Source organism: Ruditapes philippinarum, unplaced genomic scaffold (assembly GCF_026571515.1).
Source record: "Ruditapes philippinarum isolate M1 unplaced genomic scaffold, ASM2657151v2 ctg9093_1_1_1_1, whole genome shotgun sequence".
Lineage (NCBI taxonomy): Eukaryota > Metazoa > Mollusca > Bivalvia > Venerida > Veneridae > Ruditapes > Ruditapes philippinarum.
The window spans coordinates 6,898-22,125 of record NW_026862650.1 but is presented as its reverse complement, the minus strand read 5'-3'; the positions used below and the strand labels follow the sequence as shown (position 1 = coordinate 22,125).

At 34.2% G+C, this 15,228-nt stretch overlaps 1 protein-coding gene across 1 annotated transcript; it reads left to right on the top strand.

Moving 5' to 3' along the window:
• Positions 1 to 569: 569 nt before the first annotated feature.
• Positions 570 to 14,944, top strand: LOC132719716 (NADH dehydrogenase [ubiquinone] 1 beta subcomplex subunit 5, mitochondrial-like; the record flags this gene model as incomplete). The annotated part of the gene is made up of 4 exons (XM_060703555.1): positions 570 to 631; positions 11,221 to 11,327; positions 12,934 to 12,986; positions 14,593 to 14,944. Coding segments are annotated over 4 exons (317 nt in total), but the record flags the coding sequence as incomplete, so codon positions are not given.
• Positions 14,945 to 15,228: the final 284 nt, after the last annotated feature.

Here is a 15,228-nt window from a genome sequence, read left to right as displayed (position 1 = left end):
TCCGGGGCATAACTTGAAAATTAGTGGTTGGAATTCAAAACAACTTCATACAATGGTCAAGCATAAAAAGAGGAAGTGCAGTGCGCAAGAACTATAACTCCATCTTCAGTATTTATAGAGTTATTGCCCTTTGTTCCTTTTCTTTGTCTTTCTGGACTTATTACAGAGTAATTCAATAAAACTTCATCAATGGCCAACCACATTGAAAGGAAATGCAATATACAAGAACCACAACTATCTTTAATTGCCCACAACCATAACTCTATATTTCAATTTTTTTACAAGATATTCTGTTACTAGTAACATCCTCATTTCCGAAGCAGTCTTGAGGGGGTATTAATCACATTTAGTGATAGTTCTAGTTTGCATTGTTTTGCCTGTTCCGGTCGTCCGTAAAGTCTGATCAGGATCCATGCTGTTCGCTATCAGTTTCTCTACTTGTAATAGGGTTGGTAAGCGAACAGCATGGATCCTGATCAAACTGCACGGATGTGCAGGCTGGTCTGGATCCATGCAGGTCGCAAACGCACTATGTTGGTTTTGTTGTGACACGGCTTATTTAATTTCAGGTCCTGCTCAGTTGGTAGACACACCTGAGGGTTATGTTCCAGAACCACACGAGTACCACAGAGTAAGTTCATTAGTTCCACAGAGTAAGTTAATTAGTACCACAGAGTAAGTTGATTATTACCACAGAGTAATTTAATTATTACCACAGAGTAAGTTAATTAGTACCACTGAGTAAGTTAATTAGTACCACAGAGTAAGTAAATTAGTACCACAGAGTAAGTTAATTATTACCACAGAGTAAGTTAATTAGTACCACAGAGTAAGTTGAATAGTACCACAAAGAAAGTAAATAAGTACCACAGAGTACGTTAATTAGTACCACAGAGTAAGTAAATTAGTACCACAGAGTAAGAAAATTAGTACCACAGAGTAAGTTGATTAGTACCACAGAGTGAGTAAATTAGTACCATAGAGTAAGTAAACTAAGTACCACAGAGTAAGTTAATTATTACCACAGAATAAGTTAATTAGTACCACAGAGTTAGTTGAATAGTACCACAAAGAAAGTAAATAAGTACCAAGAGTACGTTAATTAGTACCACAGAGTAAGTAAATTAGTACCACAGAGTAAGAAAATTCAATGTGGCCATACCATGTGACTTTTCGGGTACGGAACACGCAGATTTTTCACCCGATTCAGGTATGTTTTTTATTCACAACTTATTAATTACTCAACCGATTTTGATCAGATAAGGCACAGAGTACCCGTAATTATATCAGCTATCCACGGTATATAAAAATTCTGAAAACCCCTGAATGGGTTTTGAGAACATTCGAGTACAGTTTTCTTTTCATAGCCTGGGCCGTGGGGAACGGTACACACTCATTTGTCATAACAAGCAATTTCTAGCAAGCCATATGTTTTTTGACACTATTTCATAGAAAAATACATGTTAAATCTGATATAATTATTCACTATGTCCAATGTATCGAGTGAATGCAGTGATGTTTTAGCATATTTTCATAAAGTTATGTTGAAATGGTACGGAACACACTGTTGTTTCAAAAGATACGGTACACACACAATTTCTGTCTTTGTAATAATTCTAAAATAAAATATATCAAAATTTAATTTAAATTATAATGTGAGTGATTTTTTTCATAGTTATACATTTTATTAATTTAAACGAGAACCCAGGGACCTGTTTTGCAATGTATCATTATGCCTACAGTTTGATGTAAACAGGATTATTTTATTTGTTTATTCTGCGCCTTATATGATCAAAATCGGTTGAGTAATAAATAAGTTATGAATAAAAAACATACCTGAATCGGGTGAAAAATCGGCGTGTTCCGTACCTGAAAAGTCACGTGGTATGGCCACATTGAAATTAGTACCACAGTGTAAGTTGATTAGTACCACAGAGTAAGTAAATTTAAGTACCACAGAGTAAGTAAATTAGTACCACAGAGTAAGAAATTTAGTACCAAAGAGTAAATTAATTACTACCACAGAGTAAGTTAATTAGTACCACAGAGTAAGTTGATTATTACCACAGAGTAAGTAAATTAGTACCATAGAAAAAGTTAATTAGTACCACAGAATAAGTAAATTAGTACCACAGAGTAAGAAAATTAGTACCACAGAGTAAATTAATTACTACCACAGAGTAAGTAAATTAGTACCACAGAGTAAGTAAATTAGTACCACAGAGTAAGTTAATTAGTACCACAGAGTAAGAAAATTAGTACCACAGAGTAAATTAATTACTACCACAGAGTAAGTTAATTAGTACCACAGAGTAAGGTAATTAGTACCACAGAGTAAGTAAATTAGTACCACAGAGTAAGAAAATTAGTACCACAGAGTAAATTAATTACTACCACAGAGTATGTTAATTAGTACCACAGAGTAAGTTGATTAGTACCACAGAGTAAGTAAATTAGTACCACAGAGTAAGTTAATTAGTACCACAGAGTAAGTTGATTATTACTACAGAGTAAGTAAATTATTACCACAGAGTAAGTTAAATAGTACACCAGAGTAAATTAATTGCAATGAATGTTTGTTAATATTACTTTACATTTGTATAATTATCTCATGGTGAAAAGACACCTTATCAGGATAGAAGAAGAAAAATGTTGCTCATCAAGTTCCATTGGCCAATTGTTTTTAAAATGGTTTCTATATCATAATTAGTAAAACACAAAGAAATACACAACCTTAATCATGAACCAAAAGGCAAAGATGGTTCATCTATATACCAATTTTGTTACATTTTGAAAACTTTTTAAGATCGCAAAAAAAAAGTTTAAAGCTTTTGTGGAAATTTATGTCATTTAATGGTTCATGTTTAGATACCTCCAACCTGTATTTTTTCACATGAAAATGTTGTTTTGCTTACATAAGAAAGGCCTGGGGCTCTGCACATTTTATTGTTATATAACTTGCTCCTTATTTTACTGAAATTAACAGTGTCTGGAAAAAAAGTAAATTACTTACAATAAAACTGGTGGTCTGGGAAAAATATTTACAAACTCATCGGTTGATAGATCTATTCATTTGAGATTAGACAGACTGTTTTTAGTCTCAATAATAATAATATTACAGTGTTATTTTAGTTTCAATTGTTTAAATAAATAATGATAATGATTACCACCAGTCCTGCTTTGAAGACAACCAAAGATTTCATATATATTATATGTATATGAATTATGTGGCCTATTCCTAGTCCACTTCCTCTTTCATTCATTTGTGTGTTAATTTTAGCTTGACTTTTTTTGACCAAAAAATAGAGGTACAGTAAACTTCAGTTATAGCGAACATGTTATAGCGAACTTCCGGTTATAAGGAACAATTCATTTTGGCCCGAATTTTGCCCTTCTTTATCTAATGAGAAAATATACGGTTATAGTAAACACGGTTATAAGGAATTATCGCTTATAATGAACTCATTTCTTTGTCCTAATTTAGTAAAAAGTACAGAAAATTACACATTTATAACAAACTCCAAAATATCGACTATCTGCAAATAGATCCTGCATTTTCAACTTTCGTTTGCTATGACATGGATTAAAACCCGGCCGAATGTGCCGTTTATTGTTGTATGTATGTACTTCAAGACATCTTTTAAAATGAATATGTAAAGCAGTATATAATAGCTTTCAAGTTTGCCCATGGCTAGAAGGTGACCCCTAATTGTCCCCTCCTTTCCGAAGAAAAAAAGGAGGATATATAATATGCTCTATCTGTCCGTCCGTCACATTTTTATGCCGGGTCCTGTCCATAACTGTCATTTATCAAAGGAATATGAAATAACTTGGTACAAATGTTTGTTATCATAAGGCAATGTGTCATGTGCAACAACCGGATCCTACCTCCAGAGTCAAGGTCGCACTTGCTCATTCAAGGTCAACATTGTCTATTTGAGGGTAAATGTGGTGTCTGGTCCATAACTTTCATTTCCATGAACGTATTTTGATCATTTTTGTGTGGCCTTGAAAAAGGCGACATAAAAGGATTACTTTTGTCGGCGATGTCGTTGTCGGCTTCGTTGTCGTCTACGGCGTCCTTGTCGGCGTCCCCTTAAGCTTGTCCGGATCATAAGTCAGTCATTATTAGTCAGATTGACTTCAAACTTGGTATGCATGCTTCTTACAATGACCCGAAGTGCAGTTCTTAAGAACCGGTACTCTGCACTTCTTATTTTTTGAGTTATTGCCCTTTGTTAATTTTCATACTTTATTTTTGTCCGGGCCATTTCTCCGAAAGCATAAAATCTATGGACTTGAAACTCCATAGGATGATAGATCTCATTAAGAAGAAGTGCAGTCCGCAAGAACTGGTACTCTGTGCTTCTTATTTTTTGAGTTATTGCCCTTTGTTAATTTTCATACTTAATTTTTGTCAGGGCCATTTCTCCTAAAGTATAAAAGCTATGGACATAAAACTTCATAGGATGACAGATCTCATTAAGAAGAAGTGCAGTGCGCAGGAACTGGTACTCTGCGCTTCTTTTATTTTGAGTTATTGCCCTTTGTTAATTTTCATACTTTATTTTTGTCCGGGCCATTTCTCCTAAAGTATAAAATCTAAGGACTTGAAACTTCATAGGATGATAGATCTCATTAAGAAGAAGTGCAGTGTGCAGGAACTGGTACTCTGCGCTTCTTATTTTTTGAGTTATTGCCCTTTGTTAATTTTCATACTTTATTTTTGTCTGGGCCATTTCTCCTTAAGTATAAAAGCTATGGACATGAAACTTCATAGGATGACAGGCCTCATTAAGAAGAAGTGCAGTGCGCAGGAACTGGTACTCTGCGCTTCTTATATTTTGAGTTATTGCCCTTTGTTAATTTTCATACTTTATATTTGTCTGGGCCATTTCTCCTAAAGTATAAAAGCTATGGACATGAAACTTCATAGGATGATAGATCTCATTAAGAAGAAGTGCAGTGCCCAAGAACTGGTACTCTGGATTTCTTATTTTTTGATTTATTGCTCTTTGTTGATTTTCAAATTTCATTTTTGTCCTGGCCATTTCTCCTAAACTATATTGTTCACAAGGCGACACATCAGACTCGCTGAGTTCTAGTTGGCATTAATGTTTACAATATTGAGACAATTGTCTTGTGCAAAAACCAGTCTTCTACCACCAATGTCAAGGTCACAGTCAAAGGTCATAGATTAACATAGTCTGTTACAGGGTATATTTTGTGTCAAGTCCATAACGTCTTCAAAGATCAAGGGATTTTGAAATTATGTTGCACATATGTTCACAATAATAAGACAAGGTGTCATGAGCGAAACCAGTAGTCTACCTCCAAGGTAAAGGTTACAGTAATGTTGTAGGTCAAACCTTAACATGGTCTTTTAAATGGTATATTTTGTGTGCAGTCTATAATTATTTTATTGTTCGATGGATTTGAAATAACTTTGCAAAAATGTTCACAATAATGGGACGGTCATTTGCAACATCCAGACTTCTACCTTCAATGTCAAGGTCACACTAGAGTGCCAAAGCTTAACATTGTCTGTTCTTGGGTATATTTTGTGAGTGGTTCATCAGTCAAGGGATTTTAGAATAATTTTGCACAATTGTTAACAATTATAAGATGACATGTGATGCGCAACACCTAAACCCTTACCTCAAAGGTCAATTCTTGTTATACATATTGTTCTGATCATAATGCCAAATTGCAATGACACCCTTTGTGAAACTCTTGTATAGTCAGTTACTAGAGTTTTCCTCAGTCATAGGGTTTTTGAATAATTTTAGTGATAATACTTTTATTATGCCCCCACAAAGTGGGGAGCATATAGCGTTGCACTCGTCTGTACGTCTGTCCGTACGTCCCGAAATCTTGTTAACGCAACTCCTCTTAAACCAGTTGGCAGATTTTGCTTAAACTTCCAGGGATGAACAACCTTAATTTGTAGATGGTAGTATAGGAAGGAATTTTCGCTGCGACCAAATTTAACAGAATTATTGCCCTTTGTTGATTTTTTCACTATATGACTATGTAGAAATTTTGTGAACGCAATTCCTCTTAAACCGGATGGCAGATTTTGCTTAAACTTGCAGGTATGAACAACCTTAATGTGAAGATGGTAGTTTAGGAAGGAATTTTAGCTGCAACCAAATTTAAGAGAATTATGGCCCTTTGTTGATTTTTTCACTATATACCATATAGAAATTTTGTGAACACAACTCCTCCTAAACCGGATGGCAGATTTTGCTTAAACTTGCAGGGATGAACAACCTTAATGTGTATATGGAAGTAAAGGAAGGAATTTTTGCCGCAACCAAATTTAACAGAATTATGACCCTTTGTTGATTTTTTCACTATATATCATAGGGGGCATCCGTGTCCTTTGGACACAGTTCTAGTTTTACATAATATATAGTATGTTTTCTTTTTATAAACTCGACTAGAATAAAATATGCCACTGTTACAGGTAAATGAAGGTGTTAAAAAACGGCTACTTTATATGACGTATGTTACTAAATATAGATATATTGTCACTTAAAATAGAATCAATATTGGCAATATGCCAATAAATATATATAAATGCTGGTCTGTATTACTTATAGAGTTCTTGATTGTTAGTGAAAAGTCCATATATTCTATTTACATTGATTATAAGTTCATTGTCCGAGTTAAAACAAAGGTACTCATCCTGACAGATGGTTTCAGTGCTTGTGCTGGGGCTTGCCGGTATTGGTGATATAGGGTTCGGTATGTTGAAGACCATTGTTTCTGGATTCTGTTTAGCGGTAATGTTCTCGTTCTTATTACTATGTGTTGTTCCTGAGTTTTTTTTCTTAATGATTGGTGTTCCAGTTTTGTTAAGGACGATTCTAAATTTGGGTTTTTCTAGAAGAATTTTCATGTTAGTGTTGCCATTCTGTTGTTTGATCGTATCCAGTTTGTATTGTCATTGTATTTCAGTTGTATTAAATGTGAGTTCTTCAAATCCATGTATTTTGCGGGAATGTGTTATAAAAAGATTGTCTTTTCTGGCATACAGTTTTTTACACCATGAGCATTCGTATTTAGTAATGGTATCCTTGTGTGTTTTCTTGTGTCTTTGTTTTTGCCAGCTATTGTATGTTGCCTGGCCACATATTTCACATAGGTGATAAATTGGACGAGCTTCAATAAAGTTGAGATGATCGAGTTCATGTTTAGTGTAATCATCTAGTTTTCTTGCCGTAAATTCTGCTGCCATTATATTAAATTGAGTCCAAACGGCGTTTTTGTTTGTAATCGTTTAATCCAAGCTTCTTCAGGTCATAAACGTATGTTTTGATTACGTTCTGTGTGCTGTATTATTCTGACGTCAATGTTATTTACGTTATGTCCTGCACTATTGAAATGGTGGGAAACCGGCTTAACATAATTGTTTGCTTTAATGTCCGCTATATGTCCGTAAAATCGTTCTCTTAGGGAGTTACCTGTTTGACCTACATATTGTAGTCCGCATTTTTTGCAGGTTATTAAATATATCACGCTTATTGTTCTGCAGTTATGGTGTCCATAAATCTTATAGGTTTGTTTTGTAGTTGTACTCGTTATGTGTGTTTCGTCTGAGACGTATCTGCACGTTATACAGTTCTGTTTGCAGAGATAACATAAGGGTTATATGTTGTTATGAAGGGGATGACATTTTTTGATTCCGTGTTCTTTTGTTGTTTATAAAGAAGTTCAAGTCTATTGAGTTTTTTAGCCTTATTTATTGCATCACGTGTGAGACTGTAAGGGTAACCTCTAGATCTTAGGTTTTCGTAGAGACAATTAGTGCATTCATCATAAGATTGGTCATTGCTACATATACGGCGTATTCTTACGGCTTGACTGTACGGAATGCTTCTCTTTTGGTGTTCAGGATGGAAGGAAGTATAATGTAAATACATGTGTGCATCTGTGGGGTTTGTATACAAGCTGGTATGTTAAAGTCTTCCTACCTCGTCTTTTGTTATGTGTACATCTAGAAAATGTGCTGACCATGTGTAAATTTGATTGCCGGGCTGAAACTGTTTAAAGAGGCCATGAAGGAATACAATTCCTGTCTGCTGTGAGGCCAAATCATAAAAATATCATCTATATCCATATCAAAGGTTTGACTTTTTGGGTTAGTAGAAATCTTGATTCAAAATATGCCATAAAGATGACTTGCATAGCTGGGTGCGCTTTTGGTTCCCATGGTAGTGCCTGATATTTGTTCGTAAAATTTTTCGTTGAATTTGAAACAAATTTTTCTTAACACAAATAACATGAGTCATAAAATGATCCAAGTTTTAGGTTCTTGTATGTGGCGTTTGTTAAGTGCTTCTTTTAATGCTATAATGCCGTCTTTATGTGGGATAGACGTATAAAGTGCAGCAACATCTATGGTTACTAATATTGTGTTTGTTGGTATGGGACCTAGGTTGTGTAGTTTCCATAAAAAATCGTAAGTATCTTTTATATATGAGTCGACGGATTGTGCTAAAGGCTTAATGTATGAATCCTGAAGTTTTTTCTGTCGCACCTTTGCACGCAGATACTATAGGTCTACCGGGATTGTTAGCTTTGTGTATTTTAGGTAGCATGTAGAATATAGGTGTTCTACAGTTTTTATACGCCCGTTTGAAAACGGGACGTATTATGGGAACGCCCCTGGCGGGCGGTCGGGCGGGCGGGCTAGCGAACGGCGTCCAATTTTGTCCGGAGCATATCTCCTACATGTATGGAGGGATTTTAATGAAACTTCATATAAATGTTCACCACTATGAGGAGCAGTGTCGCGCACATGAACCAGGTCTCTAGGTCAAAGGTCAAGGTCACACTTAGAGCTCATTGAAAAATGCTTGTCCGGAGCAAAACTTCCACATGTATAGAGGGATTTCAATATTACTTGGCACAAATGTTCACCATTGTGAGGCGGAGTGTCGCGTGCAAGATTCAGGTCCTTGCTGCCAAGGTCAAGGTCACACATAGAGGTCAAAGTTCAGATAAAAATATGAAGATGTGTATATGGACCATTTAGTCATCATTTATTGAGGGATTGTAACACAAATGGTCATTATCAAGACTATGGCTGTGATACATATAATTTAGGTCAATATATACAAGGTCAAGGTCACTAAAGATGATGAAATATCCAGATTTTGTAAATAGAATTTAATCAAAGGGAGACAACAAAGTTGTTACTTTGTTCATAAATGACTTACACAATTACTCCCCTTGATCTATTTTCACATTCAATTCTAAAAATAGAATTTAATCAAAGGGCATGAAATAATCCTCTTTCTTGGACTTGAGTATGTTGTAAAGAATGTAACATTTATTTACACATGTTTCATTCATTGGTCAAGATTCTTAACTGTGATAACTATGGTGTTCTGTAGACTTGGTATTTGTTCATAAAGATCATACAGTAATTACCTTATCAAATGTAAATACTTTCTCATAGAAATTTAATTATATTTTAATTTTCAAGTAAATATCAGTTCAGCTCATTCAAAGATTTAGAATTGTTATGAAATGTATTTCCCTAGAATAAAATCTTAAATCAGAATTTTTTAGTTATTAAATTACATGTACTTTTTATACGCCCGTTTAAAAAAAGATAAAAATATGAAGATGTGTATAGGGACGATTTACTCATCATTTATTAAGGGATTGTAACACAAATGGTCATTATAATGACTACGGCTGTGACACATGTACTTTAGGTCAATATATGCAAGGTCAAGGTCACTAAAGATGGTGAAATATCCAGATTTTGTCTGGTGCATATCTCCTACATGTATGGAAGAATTTTTATAATACTTTATGGAAATGTTCACCACCATGATATGTATTGCTCCATGCATGATCCAGGTCTCCAGGTCAAAGGTCAAGGTCACACTTAGAGCTCATTGAAAAACGCTTGTCCGGAGCAAAACTTCTACATTCATAGGGGGTTTTCAATATAACTTGGCACAAATGTTCACCATTGTGAGGCTGAGTGTCGCATGCAAAATTCAGATCCCTGCGACCAATGTCAAGGTTACACATAGAGGTCAAAGTTCAGATAAAAATTTGAAGATGGTTATAGGGACCATTTAGTCATCATTTATTGATGGATTGTAGCACAAATGGTAACTATCATGACTACAGGTGTTACACATTTAATTTAGGTTAATATTTGCAAGGTCAAGGTCACTGGAGATGATTAAATATCCAGATGTTGTCCGGAGCATATTTTCTACATGCATGGAGGAATTTTAATGTTACTTTTATAGAATTGTTCACCACCATGAGACGTAGTGCCCTGCACATAAACCAAGTCTCTAGGTCAAAGGTGAAGGTCACAGTTAGAGCTCATAGAAAAACACTTGTCTGGAGCAAAACTTCTACATGCATAGAGGGATTTCAATATAATTTGGCACAAATGTTCATCATTGTGAGGCTGAGTGCTGTGCATAAAATTCAGGTCCCTGCGACCAAGGTCAAGGTCACACATTCTGTGCATATCTTCCCTATTGATTTGTTTTAAGGTTCATTTAACAACACAGTGCCAAGAATAAAACTTGCTTGCTAGATAACACTTATCCATAATGCCCCCATCTCCATCTAAAGCTTTTTCGTAAACGGGCGTATTTTGTGACTATGGCACCCTTGTTAGGTTGTATGTATGTAATAGCTTCCTTACCTAGTAAACTGTATTTCTTAAGGTAGTTGAGAAATGAGATGATTTTAAAGGCAATTTTAGGAGTGAGATTCTTTCGGTACTTCTCCTTAAAACTGTTTATCATTTAATTGACGTAAGCCTTCAGATATGTAGTTGGTTTTGTTAAGTATTACAATGGCACCACCTTTATCGGCCGGTTTTATTATTATTTCTTTGTTATTACGTAATGATGTAAGAGCCAATCTTTCATCTTGAGTAATATTTGCTTTATTACCTGGTTTGCCTTTATATCCTAGTAGTTGTTGATTTGTGCATGCGATATAGGATTCTAGTTCGAGGTTTAAGGTAAAGATATATATTTATTTATAAACTTGACTAGAATACAATATGCCACTGTTACAGGTAAATGAAGTAAGTGGCATATTTCTCCTATGGACTGTAGTATTTTTATATTGAAATCCCTTCAAGTATAAATGAAAAGTTCAAAGCAGGGTAAGTTCATTTCAGTTGAACAGGTTAAAGGTAAAGATATATATTTATTTTTCCAGTTGCCACTGACAAGGTTACTGGCTAAATATGGAGTTGAACCTATTGAGAAGAAACATGAAAGAACTTTATACTATCTTCATAAAGCAGATGAAAAAAGAAAATCTACGTAAGTTGTGTACATATATTCATCACATTTAACCAAAGCACCTAGTGTAATAAGAGTTTTATGTGATGTCATTTTAATGCGAGGAAGCTTTCCAGCTAGAAATTAAAACATCGTCGGTTCTACTCAGCTGTGTGCCTGAAATAATGCATGAGGGTCACCTGAGGTCGCCATATGACCTTTACTGTCTAGGTGTGATAGAAAATCAAATCACAAACGTGAATCATGTGTCTCGAGTCAATATTGGCTTTGATAGTGAATCATGTGTCTAGAGTCAATATTGGCTTTGATAAGTGAATCATGTGTCTAGAGTCAATATTGGCTTTGATGAGTGAATCATGTGTCTAGAGTCAATATTGGCTTTGATAAGTGAATCATGTGTCTAGAGTCAATATTGGCTTTGATAAGTGAATCATGTGTCTAGAGTCAATATTGGCTTTGATGAGTGAATCATGTGTCTAGAGTCAATATTGGCTTTGATGAGTGAATCATGTGTCTAGAGTCAATATTGGCTTTGATGAGTGAATCATGTGTCTAGAGTCAATATTGGCTTTGATGAGTGAATCATGTGTCTAGAGTCAATATTGGCTTTGATAAGTGAATCATGTGTATAGAGTCAATATTGGCTTTGATGAGTGAATCATGTGTCTAGAGTCAATATTGGCTTTGATAAGTGAATCATGTGTCTAGAGTCAATGTTGGCTTTGATACAATATTTTGTATAGCAAACAGTGACATCTTATGGAACTGTTGTTTTCCCTCAGCAATAGCAACCAGAGTAAAGTTTTTACATGTGCACTATTTCATACACAAATATGAACTTTGTGATATAAGTTTAAGATTTAGATTTTATTCTGCTTTGATTTAGATCCTGTAACACAATTTTTTCATGGTTTTATTTCATAAATATGATGCTCAAAATAAGATTTGTCAATATTGTAAGTTCCAATAATAATAAAGATAATACTAAATTTAACATTTCATGTAAATAAAGGGAGGTAATTAGAAATTTATATTCTAAAAATTTTAAGTCAAATTTTCCAATAAGAAATGAATGCATATAATTGATTGATTACATATAATGTGCACAAATATTTTCTGTACATATTTAACACTTTCTTCGATGTTTGAAAATTGTTTCATTTGCATATATAATTTCTTTTAAGTGTGGTAGACATACAGTAACAATATCAATCACAAAACATGCAGGATCTTTAACAATATAACTTGTTCCTTGTATTGTAGCTAGGGGCCTTTACAAATGTACTTTTTTGTGAGCAGTTGACCTGAGCAATGGATGGAAAAAGAGGAACTAAATTTTCTACAGCTAAAGATCCACAATATATGTAAAGTCAGGGAAAGCAGTGATCCCTCGGAAGCATTTATACGATATATGTAAAGTCCGGGAAAGCAGTGATCCCTCGGAAGCATTTATAAAAAATTACATGAAAATTTCATGGTCGGTTTGATAGAGTCATTCAGTAAGGACAGTCAAACCATCAACTTTGTATTCTTCTTTTTGACAGGTTGTTTTCATATTGTCTGAATATTCAAATAGATTTAATTGTATTGAAAATGTGTTTATATACATATATTTTGTATAATTCAGTATACTGCAAATGGAGGTAAGATGTCTTCAAAAAGAGAAACCTGAAAATAAAGGTAATTGTCTATCTTCATTGTCTGATTTTAATTTTATTTACACAATTTAACACTGTCTGTTGTTAGTTCCCTTCTAATTTTCCCACCGTCCGCCATTCCGCATGACAGAATAGGGATAGGGAGCCATTTCACTGTGAAAAGAACAAAAAAAGAACAATAGAATTCATTCTGTAACAATAAAGTATGAGGCCTACTGTTATGGCTCTTTATTAAACAAAGAGTATGCACTTCAGTTTTACCTTAACTTTTTAGAAAAAAAAATATAGAAGTGTTTAATATCTGGACAAACATGACATAACAATGCAAAATTACACTGCATCTGTGTGTGTGTCAAGTATCATGACTCCGAAAGTTTGACATAATTGTGCGTCTTCCCTTACTTAAAAATATCACAGAAATGTACCTATTGCTTAGTTATTTCCGTGGCCGAGTGGTTAAGGTTGTTGACGTCAAACCACTTGCCCCTCACCGCTGTGGGTTCGAATCCCGACAGGGACTTTGGATTCTTTTATATGGGGAAGCTATCCAGCTAGCTTACGGAACGTCGATGGTTCTATTCAGGTGCCCGTTCGTGCCTGAAATAATGCACGGAAGGGCACCTGAGGTCTTCCTCCACCTGTAAAGCTGGAACGTCGCGATATGACCTATATTGTGTCAATGTCACGTTAAACCCCCCCCCCCCAAAAGAAAGAAAAAGAAAAAAGAAAGAAAGTTATTTATGATGAATTGTCATTATTCTTGAAAACTCCTGGATTATGGACCTCTAAGTTGGGACTTACATTAATCTTGAGACATAAATGACCTTGACTTTCAATGTTTATGTTTACATGGTTAACCTTTGAATGTTTCAGGACTTGAACTATGTACATATATTGATTTACAGTTATATAACCACAGGCCAATAGGTCTTCCTGATTAGTTACAAAGAATTTTAACCATAAACTGTGCATTATTATACTGCAATGCATGAATAATGAATCTATTTCTATTCTAACGTGCTAATAAAAGAAAAGAGAAAATTATGTTGAAGATATTTGGCATATAAGTATTTTTTCCAACGTCTCATTTGGTTTTTTGATGGCAAATTGCGTGTATGCATTCCTTTATTATGCCGAGCTCATCAGTCCTACCAGTTTTGTACGAGAATGATGTAAAGCATGTTAGACTTAATAATTAATATATGTGACGTTATTGCGTCAGTTTTTGCACATTCTGTTGTTCAGGGGGCCGATAATGATTATGAGTTTTTAGGCCCCGGGCCACAAACTCAATATTGGTCATGTGACACTTGTAATAAGTTAAAACTGTTTTCAACTTTGTTACTTTGTATAGAAACCAAGTGTATTAATTGATATTTAATATACATTTTGTATAGAAACCAAGTGTATTAATTGATATTTAATATACATTTTGTATAGAAACCAAGTGTATTAATTGATATTTAATATACATTTTGTATAGAAACCAAGTGTATTAATTGATATTTAATATACATTTTGTATAGAAACCAAGTGTATTAATTGATATTTAATATACATTTTGTATAGAAACCAAGTGTATTAATTGATATTTAATATACATTTAATGTTCATTATTTCATTTACAGGATGGTATTATGTACCAACACAAGGTCAGTTTAAAGAAAGGGAAGACATGTACGGAAGTCAGGAGATGGTGAAGGCTAGAGAATTAGGGAAATAACTTGTTACTAAGATATGTCGTACAGGATTATTATGAAACAAAGCCACTTATTATTTAAATGCATTGCTTTTGAACTTTTAATGTGGTTTATTGACATAATTTCCTCTTCACAGTTTTAGACATAATATAGATATATGAGGATTTTCAAATAAACTTTAAGTAACCTGAATTAAAGAAGAATTGAAGAATAAAGTGTTAGATATTGTATGAAACATATTGTTTTGCATCAAATTTTGTGAATAAACATTGAGTAAATATTTTTCCTTCTCAATCTATATCGTTGCTATGTAATGCTTTGGCTATATAATGTGTACAGAACCATTAAGGTACGCTAGGAACATACTAATCATAAATAGGTTTTAGTCTGAAAGTTAAACTAGATTCAGACTACTAAAAGTAATGGTAGAGCTGTACACATAATTTTGTGTATTTATTAAAGAAAACATATTAAATTTTTATGTTGACTTTTTTTAGCTCACCAAAACCGAAGGTTCAGGGTGAGCTATTAGTATCAAAGGGGGATGCTCTGTCGTCATGCGTC